At 41.6% G+C, this 13,715-nt stretch overlaps 1 protein-coding gene across 3 annotated transcripts in view; it reads right to left on the reverse strand.

Moving 5' to 3' along the window:
• ptprt (protein tyrosine phosphatase receptor type T) overlaps positions 1-13,715 on the reverse strand; it is a 332,562-nt gene that overhangs the window by 224,139 nt on the left and 94,708 nt on the right. For all 3 annotated transcript variants that reach the window (XM_085457270.1, XM_085457269.1, XM_085457267.1), the window contains exon 8: positions 4,085-4,378. In XM_085457270.1, the coding sequence (XP_085313396.1) occupies positions 4,085-4,378 (294 nt within the window). The remainder of the gene's footprint in view (positions 1-4,084; positions 4,379-13,715) is intronic.

A 13,715-nucleotide genomic window follows, 5' to 3' on the forward strand; every position in this document is an offset into this window, starting at 1 on the left:
CGCTGCAGCCACAGGTGAAGCAGAAGGTGGCCAGACGGGCTCCTCAGGCCCTCCAGCTGACGAGGCGTGAGGCTGGACGGGCTCCTCGGGCCCGCCAGCTGACGAGGCGTGAGGCTGGACGGGCTCCTCGGGCCCGCCAGCTGACGTGGCGTGAGGCTGGACGGGCTCCTCGGGCCCGCCAGCTGACGAGGCATGAGGCTGGACGGGCACCTCGGGCCCTCCAGCAGACGAAACTTGAAGCCGGCTGGATTCTTCTGAACCTCCAGCAGACGAAACATGAGGCTGGCTGGGTTCTCCTGAACCTCCAGCAGACAAAACATGAGGCTGGCTGGGTTCTCCTGAACCTCCAGCAGACAAAACATGAGGCTGGCTGGGTTCTCCTGAACCTCCAGCAGACGAAACATGAAGCTGGCTGGGTTCTCCTGAACCTCCAGCAAACGAAACATGAGGCCGGACGGGCTCCCCGGGCCCTCCGACTGACACTGAAATTGGCTGCACCAGCTGTACCTCCGTCTCCAAACCGGCCTGGATAGCAGTCCCACAGCAGCTTAGCTGAGCCTGATGGCTAGCTTTTCCAGGGCAAACAGTCTCTGTATAGCCGGGCTCATTAACCGGAAAAGTAGTGTCAGTTTCCATAACCTCCGAAGAAAAAACATGAGGTGCCAAGATATAGTCACTCACTTGTGTTTGTGTAATGGAGCGTCGGCGGCGCGCACGCCGCTTTTTCTTAGGAGTGGAAGACGGCGGTGAAATAGGTGGAAGTCCCTGGTAACTCCGAGGTCCCCCGAGAGCCAGTCGAGTTCCCCGGAAAGAGTGCTCGTGCTCCGGAATGAGCCACGGCTTCCACCGGAGCTCCTCCTCCAATAGAGCGCAGTATATCGACTGACGCTCGTCGTGATCTAAATCAACGGTGTCCAGCGCTTCCTCGCGCTGGACCGTGGCAGGAGTATGGCGAGACTGTGATGAGGGCGTGGAAACTGGTGAGCTGAGAGGTGGTGACGCTGTGGCGAATCTCAGCGAACCGACACGAACACACTCAGGTTCCGGAGGCAGCAATGGAGATGACTGATTGTGGGGTTGTTGTGACTGGTGGGTGCTGGAAGCCATTTCCTGACTCGACAGTGCCTGGGCCTGCAGCATCTCCTTTATCCTGGTAAAGGCAGCAACTATGGCAGGTGAGTCCGGGAGCTGGAGAAGGCGGGGATCCCTCTCCATAATAGCTTCAGCAACGTTAACCATTACCTGCTTGCTCTTTAAATCGGGCGCTGTAAAGATGCGGTCGAGGATCACTTGGATCCGAGCAGTCTCCTCCAGACACTCGGTGAGAGCAGCATCCGCTGGGTCCATACTGGTCGGTTCGTTCTGTCACGGCGGGGTGCGCCGATGTGTGTGGAAACAGGACCCAAAAGCAGATGATGACGAGGAATTGTAATGATTAACAGAAAGGTGAACCTTTAATGCGATGACGGCAGGGAAATGAACCAAGAGACCAAAAACAAACAGGCAAAACACTAAGAAACAAAATACTAAATGGTACTGAGACCAAAACCTAAACTATGACTGTGGTGGAAAAATAATAAACAAAGACCATGACTAAGACTAATAATACATAACAGATGAAAACTAGAACTATGACTGAGGTGAGGTAAACAGACTAAGACCATGACTAAAACTGTGACCCTGGTGAGATAAACAGACGAACCGACAATGGCATGAAGAAAACAAAAGGCTTAAATACAGACATGAGGTGATCAGGGGAAGTGGGGACACATGGGGGAACAGCTGACAGACATAAACCTAATGACAGGACCAGGAGAGAAAGCTAAATACAATGAACAAAGAACACATGACATTGTCAAAATAAAACAGGAAATACTAACAACTAAACATGACAACACAACAGACCCAACACGTGATGAATAAATACCAAACCCCAAAACATAGAAAACCCAGGAACAATAACCAATAACTGCCTAAACTAAAGGCAAAATAGGAAATAACACAAACTAATAACATATCAAAAAATACAAAGAAAACTCAGAGTGCTGGGTCGGAGACCCAGCCTGTGACAATCTCTCTGCATCATCACTGAGTATTGTAGCTGTGGATTCACAAACCTGAAAAAATCTGGATGATACGTTGAATAAGCATTTTCTCTGTAGATAGAAGGATAGAAGGTAAGGTCTATGCCTCGTTTAAAGAATTGGTTAGGCTCATATTCTACAAGCTAGTAAGCTATTTAGCTAGCAGGTTTGCACAATGAGTTCTTTATGAGAAAACATTTATGTGTAGGGCCCATAAGACCCCAGCGCCTCACCAGCTACTTGTGTTTCAATATGGGAGACAGAAAGTAAGAGTGAGAGATTGAAAGTGAGAGATAGATAAAGCAAGGAAGCAGGGAGAGAGACCAAAACAGAGACTGTAGTGTTAACACATAATTTTCACCTGCTGATTACCACAGAGTTAAGAAAAAAAGAAAAAACATGGGGTGGGCTGAAGACCACAAATGCACAAACACAAACACATTGTGGTAGACACACAAGCATGTACACAATGCAGACATACTCACACACACAAACACAGAAAGATATGCACACAGTAGAGTTCACACGTTCTCACTCACACATAACACAGCAACCGCAAATACACAAAATTCCCATTCCAATTAAATTTAAGCATCTGCCAAGTTAATGCTCCAAAGTTTTGACAGAACTTGTAGCATAAACAACGAATGCCCCAAGGCACACACACTAGCTATGTATATTCCATCAAAAAAAAGTAGAAGCATTATTAAAGCATTTTCTCTTTCTCTCTCTCTCCCCTCTTTGAATGCAAGGTTAGATCCAGATCGAGCCCACTGTCTTTACAGAATAACACCTTCATCTTTTTGATCTCCTCTCACTCTTCATCATCATTTTGTCTTGTTCTCTCTAATTCTCATAAAATGAAGCCCTTGAGAAAAACAACTGAGACAGAATGGCAGAAGGAAGAAGGACATGGCAGAGAAGAAAGGGGGAGGCGTGAATAAAAGGGGAAAGTGTCAAAAACAGAAGAAGTAAACATTAAAGGACAGAAGGGAAGAAGAGTTCAAAAAAACGACACCATAAAGTAAAACCCAAGTGATGAAAAAGGAGAAAGGGTGAAAAAACTCTAAAATGGGAGAAAGGAAGACAAGAAGGAAATGAAGTCAGGACAAAAGAGTGGAAAACATTGCAGAGAAAAGGAAATGAAAAGGACAGAAAAAAGTTAGAAGTGGGAAAATGAATTTAAGAATGAAAGAGAGTGGGAAGCAAGAATAGCGTCAGAAAATCAGAAGACTAAAGTAGTACAGTGAAAGCAACAAAAAAGGTCAAAAGGCCAAGATAGAACAAAGACAATTAGTTGCATGGCAAAATGCAAACACAGAGAAGTCCATAGGGAATGCTGGAATGGAGAATGATGGCTTCCTACTTGTTAAGTAAGAACACACTTAACACATACACACTGACACACACCTACACACACATAAGAGGCCATCAGAGATCTGATGGGCTGTCATTTTATCAAATGAACTGCCACTTATTGCGTCCTTACACCCCCGCTGGGATACTCATTATTGGCCATGATTGCCCCCACCTAACCTCTCCTACCTTCTTCCCTGCAAACTATGCACTCCAACATTTCTTCATCTCTGGGGCTTCTTCTTAACATGTCAATTATCATCAGCTTTGATTTGCGTTCTCTTCCCAAGAAGACGTAAAAGGAAACACTTTTTTCCTCATTTTTTCCTTCTTTGTTATCTTTCTCATCAGCCTTTTTTACCTCTCTGGCTCCAAATCATGCTGTCATCATATTCAGACCATAGTAAATCATTCTTATTATATTAGTGCTACCCAATGATTAATGAGCTGAGTATATCAGTGGATCACAGTACAGTTGTCCAACAGAAATAAGACAAAACAGGATCAAGCAACTGCAAAGAGAGATTTCTAAATGAAATCTAAATTTTTAAAAATAATTGAGAAATAGGTAAAAAGGCAACATAAATGGGAAAATAATTAAACAAATAATTAAAGCAATAACAAAGAAAAAAGTGCTTACTTACCCGCACATTTGGTCCTGGTTACCAGTGGTGGACCTGGGGGTCCTGTTCCTCCCTCTCCAGGTCTGGAAAGCAGGACCTTGATCTCATATTCTACATCTGGGTCCAGATGCCACAGTTTATATGTAGGGGAGTCAACCACATGGGTCTCTACCCAGTTCCCTGAAGTGGTCCGGTACTCCACTTCCTTCAGGATTATTGGCCCATCACCAATGATGCTGTTGGCATTGGGTTTGATCCAAAGGTAAGTAGCACCAACAGAAAGAAGCTCAGGAGGTGCAATGGGAGTGGGTGGAGCTGTGAAATAAAGACAAAAATGTTTATTTGAGTGTAAAATCTTTCTCTTTTTTTAAATAAAATAATCAATAAATATTCTTCTGAATACATCAATAAAAGGTTTTGTAACCTGAAAAATTACACAGTCCCTGATAAGTCACACAGCAAACAGGAAAAAAATACATCACTTTCTTTTCACTTTAACTATATCTGCAGCTGCCCATATGGAAAAGATATATATAAATCTTATAAAGTTTGTATCTGTCTTGTATGAAACTTGTATGAAAAGCATACAAGAGTGAAAACACATATAAGATCCCTTGAAAAATTATATAATGAAACTTGTATGTTTTGTACTGTATACTTACTAAAAAAATAGATGAAAGTAATGAGAAAGTGGCCACTTTCATGAGTAAATCATATATGTTTTTACTATTTCTTTTCCATATGGGTGGCCTTATCATTTGTAATGCAGAATTACAGGATTTACTGCTGCCAAGAATTCCAGCTGTGTTCCAGTATTTAGTACAAAAAAACCTGAATGTCTCCCATCTTCTCTTTGGGTTTGAGGTGTAATTTTCAGAAATAACAATCTAAGACTTATATTTTCATTATATAGGCAAGTACTTTTTTCACACTTCAGTAGCAACTACAGACTATTTGGTCCATCCATCCATCCATCCATCCATCCATCCATCCATCCATCCATTATCTGAGACTCAACTTCTCACATCCTTTCACAGACACATGTTGTACCTTTAAGTGTACAAATCCATCAACTTTTAATGTAATATTTAAGAATTACTCTGCTGCTAACGTGCACTTTACCTTTTGCAGTGAAAATAGATACCATTAAAGCTAAAGGAGACATTTGAGATGTCAAATTCTTTACTTGTAGTATTAATCCATCACTTTTTTGACACACTGCTGACAGCTACTTTGAAATAATGGCATCTGTCAAGCCTAAAAGCATGAAGTTTTATTGCTCTTTCCTTTTTTTTTTCTTCTTGTCCAAACCAAGTTCACATTTTATAGGCAATATCTTTTCAAAATGAAAGTAACCTTTGAAATGACACATGCAAGAAAAGTTCTAACCCATATGAAAAGAAGTCTAACTAAAAGCAGACCATTTGCTTTACTTGGAAAATACTATATATAATGGGGAAATTTAAATATTTGACAAAACGACTTTCACTAAAAGCATATAAAGTGCTAAAGTGCTGCTAAACACCAATGCCACAAGGGATTTTTCATACTCCCCACTATCACATATGAATGTGTAATACATGGTGAGTATGAGACCACGTAAATGATCTTCTGTTTTCAGGAAGAAGACATTAGGTATATGCAATCTACTGGAAATTTAATTATTTGAGAAAGACAAATTACATAGTAATATTAACTTTCAAAACAAAATGTGAAGGCACAGTAGTGTGACTCAACAACTGGCTCAGTTAAAGAGCAACAGGAGCAGATGGAAACAATGGCATGGAAATTAAATGGAGTATTTTTTACTGGCCCTCAGACAGTGCCGGTGAGAATTCTGTTCATCATTATGAACTATGGTAATTAGTATGGGCAGCTCCCACTTCTTAGAAGACCTCTATATCAGCACATTGAACAGCGGTCATGACCCACTTTTTAACGGAAGGATATGATGTGCCTGAGCTGCACTAGAAACAAGAGAATGCTGTCCAAGTGTGGATTAACTTCTTGTGTCCTTAAAATGTGAGTCATAATCACACTGTAATATTCTTTTAGGTAAAACAATAAAAATAAAAATCAGTTTCCTGGAGCTTTGTTGTGATACAGAATCGTTGAGGCATCTAAACATGGATCAGCTTGAAAGTTGATCAATGATTATTAAGATGGAGGCAATGATGCTCAGAAACACACACGTGCAAATAGAGGACCAACCAATTAAAGGTCTTTTCAAAATGAAGCTTCCTTACGCTACACAGTAATCTTCTGAAAACACTTGCAACTAAAAGAGTCATTTAAAGATTGAAGTTTGTGGTCTCTGAGAATGAATCTCTTTGTGATGGCAGGTGCTTCGTCAGTTGACAGCTCTGTTATGCTGGGTAAGAATAATGGTCCCTTTACTCCTGCAGTCTAAAAGCAAAAGTCCTGATTTCCCTCTCCAAGTTTTTTACTTTCCTCAAGGCTGCATTAGAATATGTATGGTGGCTGCGGGGCCGATGAATCAACTGTCAGTTACTGCGTACTCATCCATCTCAACTATATGGAGGCTAAGTGTGTGTGTCTGAGTCTGTGTGTGTGTGCATTTGTGAGTGTAGGAGAGAGTGACAGACAATAAGCATCTCTGTGTATGCCTAAGAGAGGTTTAGTGTGCTTTGCATGTATTTGAATGCATGTGCTTCTGTCAAAATATTCCCCTTCTTGGCAAACAGAAACTTTGATTCTTGGGATAAAAAAATAATAATATTTTCCTTCACAAAATAGTGATACAGTGAAATAAAACCAATCATCACTACTGTATAAATCCCAAAAAATACATAAGAGTTTTGTTACAGTCTTTTGTCCAATGAACACAGTTTAAATGTCATTTCCCCCACTCAAAACTGGTCTCAATATGAAGGGAAAAATGTGCCATTGATGATGTTTCTGCAAACAATAGAGGTCCATTCAAACCATCTTTTGCAAAGTAAGAAACAGTCATCACATTATTGTAATGAAGTAACCAAATGCATGTTTCCTTTTCTCATCCAGTGTCATTTGACTGCCTGAATTTTGGTTACCAAATGGTCTGAAACAGCCACCCAACATTTTTTCAAGAAAAACACTATCTGTGTCTAAAGTCTGTCGGATTTTTGTCTGATCACAACCATTATCTCTCTGCCCCTTGATGTCAGCATTATAATATATGGTGCAGTGAAAATTGGTTTCTAGGTTAGTTAGTTCAGTACGATAAAAAATGGGCTCCAGAATGAGAAGTCATCAGTCAGTTTAAGCTGCCCTTGCTGGCTAGTTAGTTTTATTTCCTCTTGGCTTTCTTACTAATCTATCAGTTCTGTTTTTAGGATATTGCCTTTTTATCAACAGGTCATGTAAAACAATGATGTGGACAAGCTTTTTCTAGCTAGAAAATATACTGAGGAAGTATAGGTAACGTTCAAGGTACTACAGCTGTGTCCAGTTGCAGTAGTCATACAAAACTGGATGTTACTTTTCCCAGAACATTTTTAAGCGTAACTCACAGTAGGAAAATGGTCGCATCTACTTGAAAGGCTAGACAAATAATGCGAAAATTTTTGGGAGTATTGCACTAAATAAGGTAAACACGCCAAATCACTGACAACTACCTCTAAAAGAAGCTTGTCGACCTTTGCTACAAGTGCTTTAACACAGACCTAACTGTTCATTAACATCATTTATATTCAACAACTTCTCCTGATGTTACTCCACTGGAAGAAAGGCAAAATCAATCAATCACTCCCTGCTCCTTCTGTTTTCACCCACCATCTCTCCATTTCTCCCTCTGCCAGCTCATTTGCAGCAGAGAGTTACAGAGGCCACCCGGTGACATGCAACCTGGTACCCACGATGATATGGAGCGAACACACATTTTCAGAAACTCAGACACAGACGTTTGCTGATAAAAAATTGACTCTAGTACCTCTTGTACATATGCATGCAAATGCACCCACACAAATCAAAGCATGGGCCTGCATGTAAATACAAACAAATACATGACTGTACTTACACATACCGCAACTGGAACTGAATGATAAACCGGAGATACAAACACAATAACTTGTAAGAAGCACACACAAGCATTTCAGTACATGTAGACTATGTATTGCAAGCATATGCGGGGATCTCTAATGAATAAGAAAAACTACAAACATATTCTGATCGCTAATCAGCTTTAGCCTTCAAACTTGAATTCAAACAGTGATGTTAATGAACTGTGATAGGAGGGCGAGTGGAGGGCAGAAGAAAGCAGAAAGGTTTTTTGAGAGTAAGGGAGACAGGGAGCAAATAGGTAGAACCGCAAACCATGACTGGTGAGAGATTTTATCATATATTTAAATGAAAGTAAAAAAGAGAGAAAGCGAGGAAAGAATGGTAAATGGCCTGCATTTGTATAGCGCTTTTCTAGTCCCTAAGGACCCCAAAGCGCTTCACACTACATTCAGTCATTCACCCATTCACACACACATTCACACACTGGCGATGGCAAGCTACATTGTAGCCACAGCTGCCCTGGGGCGCACTGACAGAGGCGAGGCTGCCGGACACTGGCGCCACCGGGCCCTCTGACCACCACCAGTAGGCAAACATGGGGTTATTTGGCATGCAGCCAGGAGGCAGCCTGGGATCGAACCACCGACCTTCTGATTAGTGGCTGACCTGCTCTGCCACCTGAGCTACAGCCACACCCAGAAAGAAACACAATGAATGAATGTTGCCAAAATGGTGAGAGTGAACAATGCTTTTAAAAAGTAGCAGGACAAATGCTGCACCAGCGAGCTGAAAATCACTCTTGTGCAATCAGTGCTCTGAAGAAATATTTGACATTGAGTTTTTTTTATGATTGGCAGACAGGCCCTTGTTAAAATTGTGTTACAACAGACTTCAAATGTAGCTCTTGTTAGTTAAATGACTTCTCTAAACCTGCACAAATTATATTTGCATATAAGATAAGATAAGATAAGATAAGATAACCTTTATTAGTCCCACACGTGGGAAATTTGTTTTGTCACAGCAGGAAGTGGACAGTGCAAAAGTTATGACGCAAAAATTAGAATACAATAAGAATAAATACAGTACACAGCTGTACAGAATAGAATAAAATAATATACTATATACAGTAGAATAAAATAGAATAAAAATATACAATAAGATAAAAATAGAATACGAATGCTATATACAACTGAGTAAAAATACAACGATGCCAGAAAAGATTATTGCACTTAGTGTTATTGCACATGTATGGATGTGTGTGTTTGTTCAGTTAAAGTCTTTGTTGTGGAGTCTGACAGCAGTGGGGAGGAAAGACCTGCGAAATCTCTCCGTCCCACACCGTGGGTGCTGCAGTCTCCCACTGAAGGAGCTGCTCAGTGCTGTCACAGTCTGCTGCATGGGGTGGAAGACGTTGTCCAACAGGGATGACAGCTTAGCCGCCATTCTCCTGTCACTCACCACCTCCACTGGGTCCAGAGGGCATCCTAGAACAGAGCTGGCCCTTCGGATCACCCTGTTCAGTCTCTTCCTGTCCCCAGCAGAGATGCTGCCGCCCCAGCAGACCACACCATAAAAGATAGCAGAAGCCACCACAGAGTCATAGAAGGTCTTCAGGAGTGGGCCCTCCACCCCAAACGACCTGAGTCTCCGCAGCAGGTACAACCTGCTCTGCCCTTTCCTGTAGAGGGCGTCTGAGTTATGAGTCCAGTCCAGTCTGTTGTTCAGATGAACACCAAGGTACCTGTAGCTGTCCACAGCCTCATGTCCATACCCTGGATGTTCAGTGGTTGCAGTGGAGAATGCTTGTGCCTGCGGAAGTCTACCACCAGCTTCTTGGTTTTACTGGCGTTGATCTGGAGGTAGTTCAGCTGGCACCAGTCCACAAAGTCTTGAGTCAGTCCTCTGTACTCCTTGTCGTCCCCATCAGTGATGAGGCCGACTATTGCAGAGTCATCAGAGAACTTCTGCAGGAAGCACTGGGTGGAATTGTGGGAGAAGTCTGCAGTGTAGATGGTGAAGAGGAACGGAGCCAGAACCGTTCCCTGTGGGGCCCCCGTACTGCAGACGACCCTGTCCGACACACAGCCCTGAGTCCTCACATACTGTGGTCGGTCGGTGAGGTAGTCCAAAATCCAGGTAGTGAGGTGATGGTCCACTCCAGAGTTCTCCAGCTTGTCCTTCAGAACCGAGGGAAGAATAGTGTTGAAGGCACTGGAGAAATCAAAGAACATGATTCTCACAGTGCTTCCAGCGGTCTCCAGGTGAGCGAGGGAACGATGTAGGAGGTGAATGACGGCATCATCCGCTCCAATGCCAGGCTGGTAGGCAAACTGAAGTGGGTCCAGTGATGAGCTTGTTAGGCGCCGAAGCTGAGCCAGGACCAACCGCTCCAGGGTCTTCATCAGGTGGGATGTCAGAGCCACCGGCCTGTAGCTGTTGAGGTCCTTGGGGCGTGAAGTCTTTGGCACTGGTACAACACAGGAGGTTTTCCAGAGCTGTGGGACTCTTCCCAACCTCAGGCTCAGGTTGAAGAGGTGCTCCATCACCCCACACAGTTGGTCCGCGCAGGACCTGACGACCCTCGAGCTGATGCCATCTGGGCCCGCTGCCTTCTTGCCATTAATCCTCCTCAGTTCCCTCCTAACCTGGGTGGTTGAGAGAGACAGGCTGGAGCCTTGTGTTGAGTGTGTATTGGATGCTGTTGTTGGGGGTGGGGAGGAGTGAGCAGGGTGAATAGAGGAGGTGTGAAGTGTCTGAGGTGTCAGAGGTGGAACAGCAGCAGTGGGGGTGGGTGAGTCTGCAGCCGATGTTGTAGACTGTCTCATGGTTGAATCAAATCTGTTGAAGAAATGATTCAGTTCATTTGCCCACCTCACATCCCTCCCAGGCAGAGAGTTCTGCTGTTTGTGGCCTGAGATGGTTCTGAGGCCTCTCCAGACTTCACCAACGTTGTTTTGCTGAAGCTGGTTCTCCATCTTCTGCCTGTAGCTCTCCTTCCCATTCCTTATCAGTCCCCTCAGCTCTCTCTGCACCCTTTTCAACTCCTCTTTGTCTCTGGATTTGAAGGCCCTCCTCTTCTGCTTTGCTTTTCACATTCATCGTTTTAGCCTTTTAAAAAACTCCCAAGACATAAAACATTGCATTACAAAGAAAAAAAATGCAGCAGCCAACAATAATTCTGTCATTCATACGGGAAACAGAACGTGTCTAAGGCACTCTGAATGCCTACAAGACTCAAAAATACATAGAGAAACTAACAGTATATTTAACCTGACGGAATCTTTTTTTATTATTATTATTTCCTGCAGGTTAAGTTACCAAAAAGTTGATCTTATAACCAAATCTTGATATTTGAAAAATGCAGAAAGCTCACTGAAACTGTAAACAAATAATTGTAATAACAGCTTTTCAGGTGTTATAATGAGTCAGATTCTCTCCTACATGTTTCACTAACACCACAAACTGTATGTTAAATGGTTAAAAATGCTTTTCATCTACTGAAAGTTAGATATGAATATAAACAAGAGGAGAGAATAGGCCGTTTCCACTGAGCTCTTCCTGCAGAGCTCTGTTATGCCTCTGCAGAAGCCACATACCTACTGTAGTAAAAACAAACAGAAATTGGGATACAGCGGGCAAACAGCGCGTAACTCTGGGCCCATAAAGACCACTGTGTAAGTATTTATGTCTATGTTTTTGCAGCAGTCGCAGCCCCAAAAGGTTTTATCTTTTGTATTCTGGAGTCTTGTTGTCTGAAGACTCATCGTGCCTCATGTTACTACACCCTGCGAGAACAAAGTATATGGATCTACTTTTTACTACACTGTATTATAATCCCAGCATGGTGTTTAAAGACAAATAAGCTAAAAACAAAAGACCTTAAGTAATGTTCTTTGTACAGTGGAAAAAAAAATGTCCTTGCGTGTGCTAAGTCTGCTTTACTTATTGTAGTTTTTATTAGTGTGCACACCAAAAAGCATTGGCTGTTTCTGTGTGTGTGTTTGCATTGTAGAGATTTTTCTGTCTATAATAGATTCTCTCCATTATTAAGACCTCAAGGTCATTTATACTAGACTTTCTCAAAATGTCCAATTGGTATTCAGAAAATCAAAAGCCTACATAGTTTCTATTTTCTAATTTTAAGAGAGAGATTAAAAGATTACACATATATACTAGCCCTACTAGTCTTTTAACTAATGGATATTTAGAAAAATAATCTCAAAATTGAATTTTTCAGTAGATGAATTTTTGACACACCCGCTGGTAGCAAAAAAAGAAAATAAAATCTTTGAGAAACTTTAGGTGAACATTTCATAAAAGGAGAAAACTGTAGACATTTTTCATGTCTATAGTGGTCTTGACCCTTTTAGCTAGGTAGGAAAAAAAGACACATTAAGTTTCCATTTGCATGCACCACAGTCATGAAACAGCATATGCACCTGCATGACAATGACATAAGTGCTCACTTTCTGCCCTCCCATTTCAACACGTACGTACGTATATATATATATATATATATATATATATATATATATATATATATATATATATATATATATATATATATATATATATATATATACACACACACACACACACACACACACACAGTGGGGCAACAAAGTATTTAGTCTTTACAAATCCTACCATGTGGATTCATGGATTTTTTTTTTTCACATTCTGTCTCTCACAGTTGAAGTGTACCTCTGGTGCAAATTACTGACCTCTGTCATCATTTTAAGTGGGGGAACTTGCACAATCGGTGGCTGACTAAATACTTTTTTGCCCCACTGTATATATATGTTGCTCAGCCATGTTCTTGGAAAGTGAAAGATTATAAGATTGCAAACGTGTGTGTGTGTACAGTGGGTGAAAGACTGAGTGATATTAGGCTTCAGCCCACCAGAGGAGAGAAAATATATCACCCCAGTGGCGGAAAAGATGGAAAAATCTGTTGCACCAAAAATGACAGTCACTCTGCCAAAATCTGTTTTTCTCCCATTTCAACAGTGGAGCAAGAAGGAGTAATGACAGTCAAGATGATAACAGACTTTTCTTTTCTTTTGTCCATGAACTGCTTCCTCTCTCTCTATCTGGCCCGTTTATATGGGTTTTCTTTCCTTTTAATAATCCATGCAGAATAAAATCCCCAAAAATGAACTTTATCAAGTAGCTATTAAATAAGCTGGAGTTGTCTTTTATTTACAAAAATCTGAATATGTTGTTAAAGGATATGTTTTGAACAATGTGAAAGTTTGAAAAGACAACTTTCTTTTCTCTCTTTCCCCATATTAGTGATTTTTTTTCACTTTTTGCTTAATCTCCTTGTAAATTGTTGTCTTATCAGTAATACACTGCAGGTCCATTTCGCAGCTCCTTGAACTTCATCTCAGTTCATCTCACATAGCAAAGATAAGACACACGTACACACTCACATGCGCACAGAATAGCATAATTCAGATATGATAAGATCAACAGAATTTGCCAAGTGTTAATGATAACTGCCACATGGCAGCTTTTTGAGTGGAACAAATTTATATTGGATAGTTTTTTAGTATTTCAAACTTCTCTATCTCTGATTTCCAGGTTCATCGTTCAGTGTTTCTAGAACACTGAGCACCACTCTTTAAAGTGATGTAATTTTGTCAAC

Source organism: Copadichromis virginalis, linkage group LG5 (assembly GCF_057382275.1).
Source record: "Copadichromis virginalis isolate Kocher_CV1m ecotype Utaka linkage group LG5, C_Virginalis_male_GT1.1, whole genome shotgun sequence".
Lineage (NCBI taxonomy): Eukaryota > Metazoa > Chordata > Actinopteri > Cichliformes > Cichlidae > Copadichromis > Copadichromis virginalis.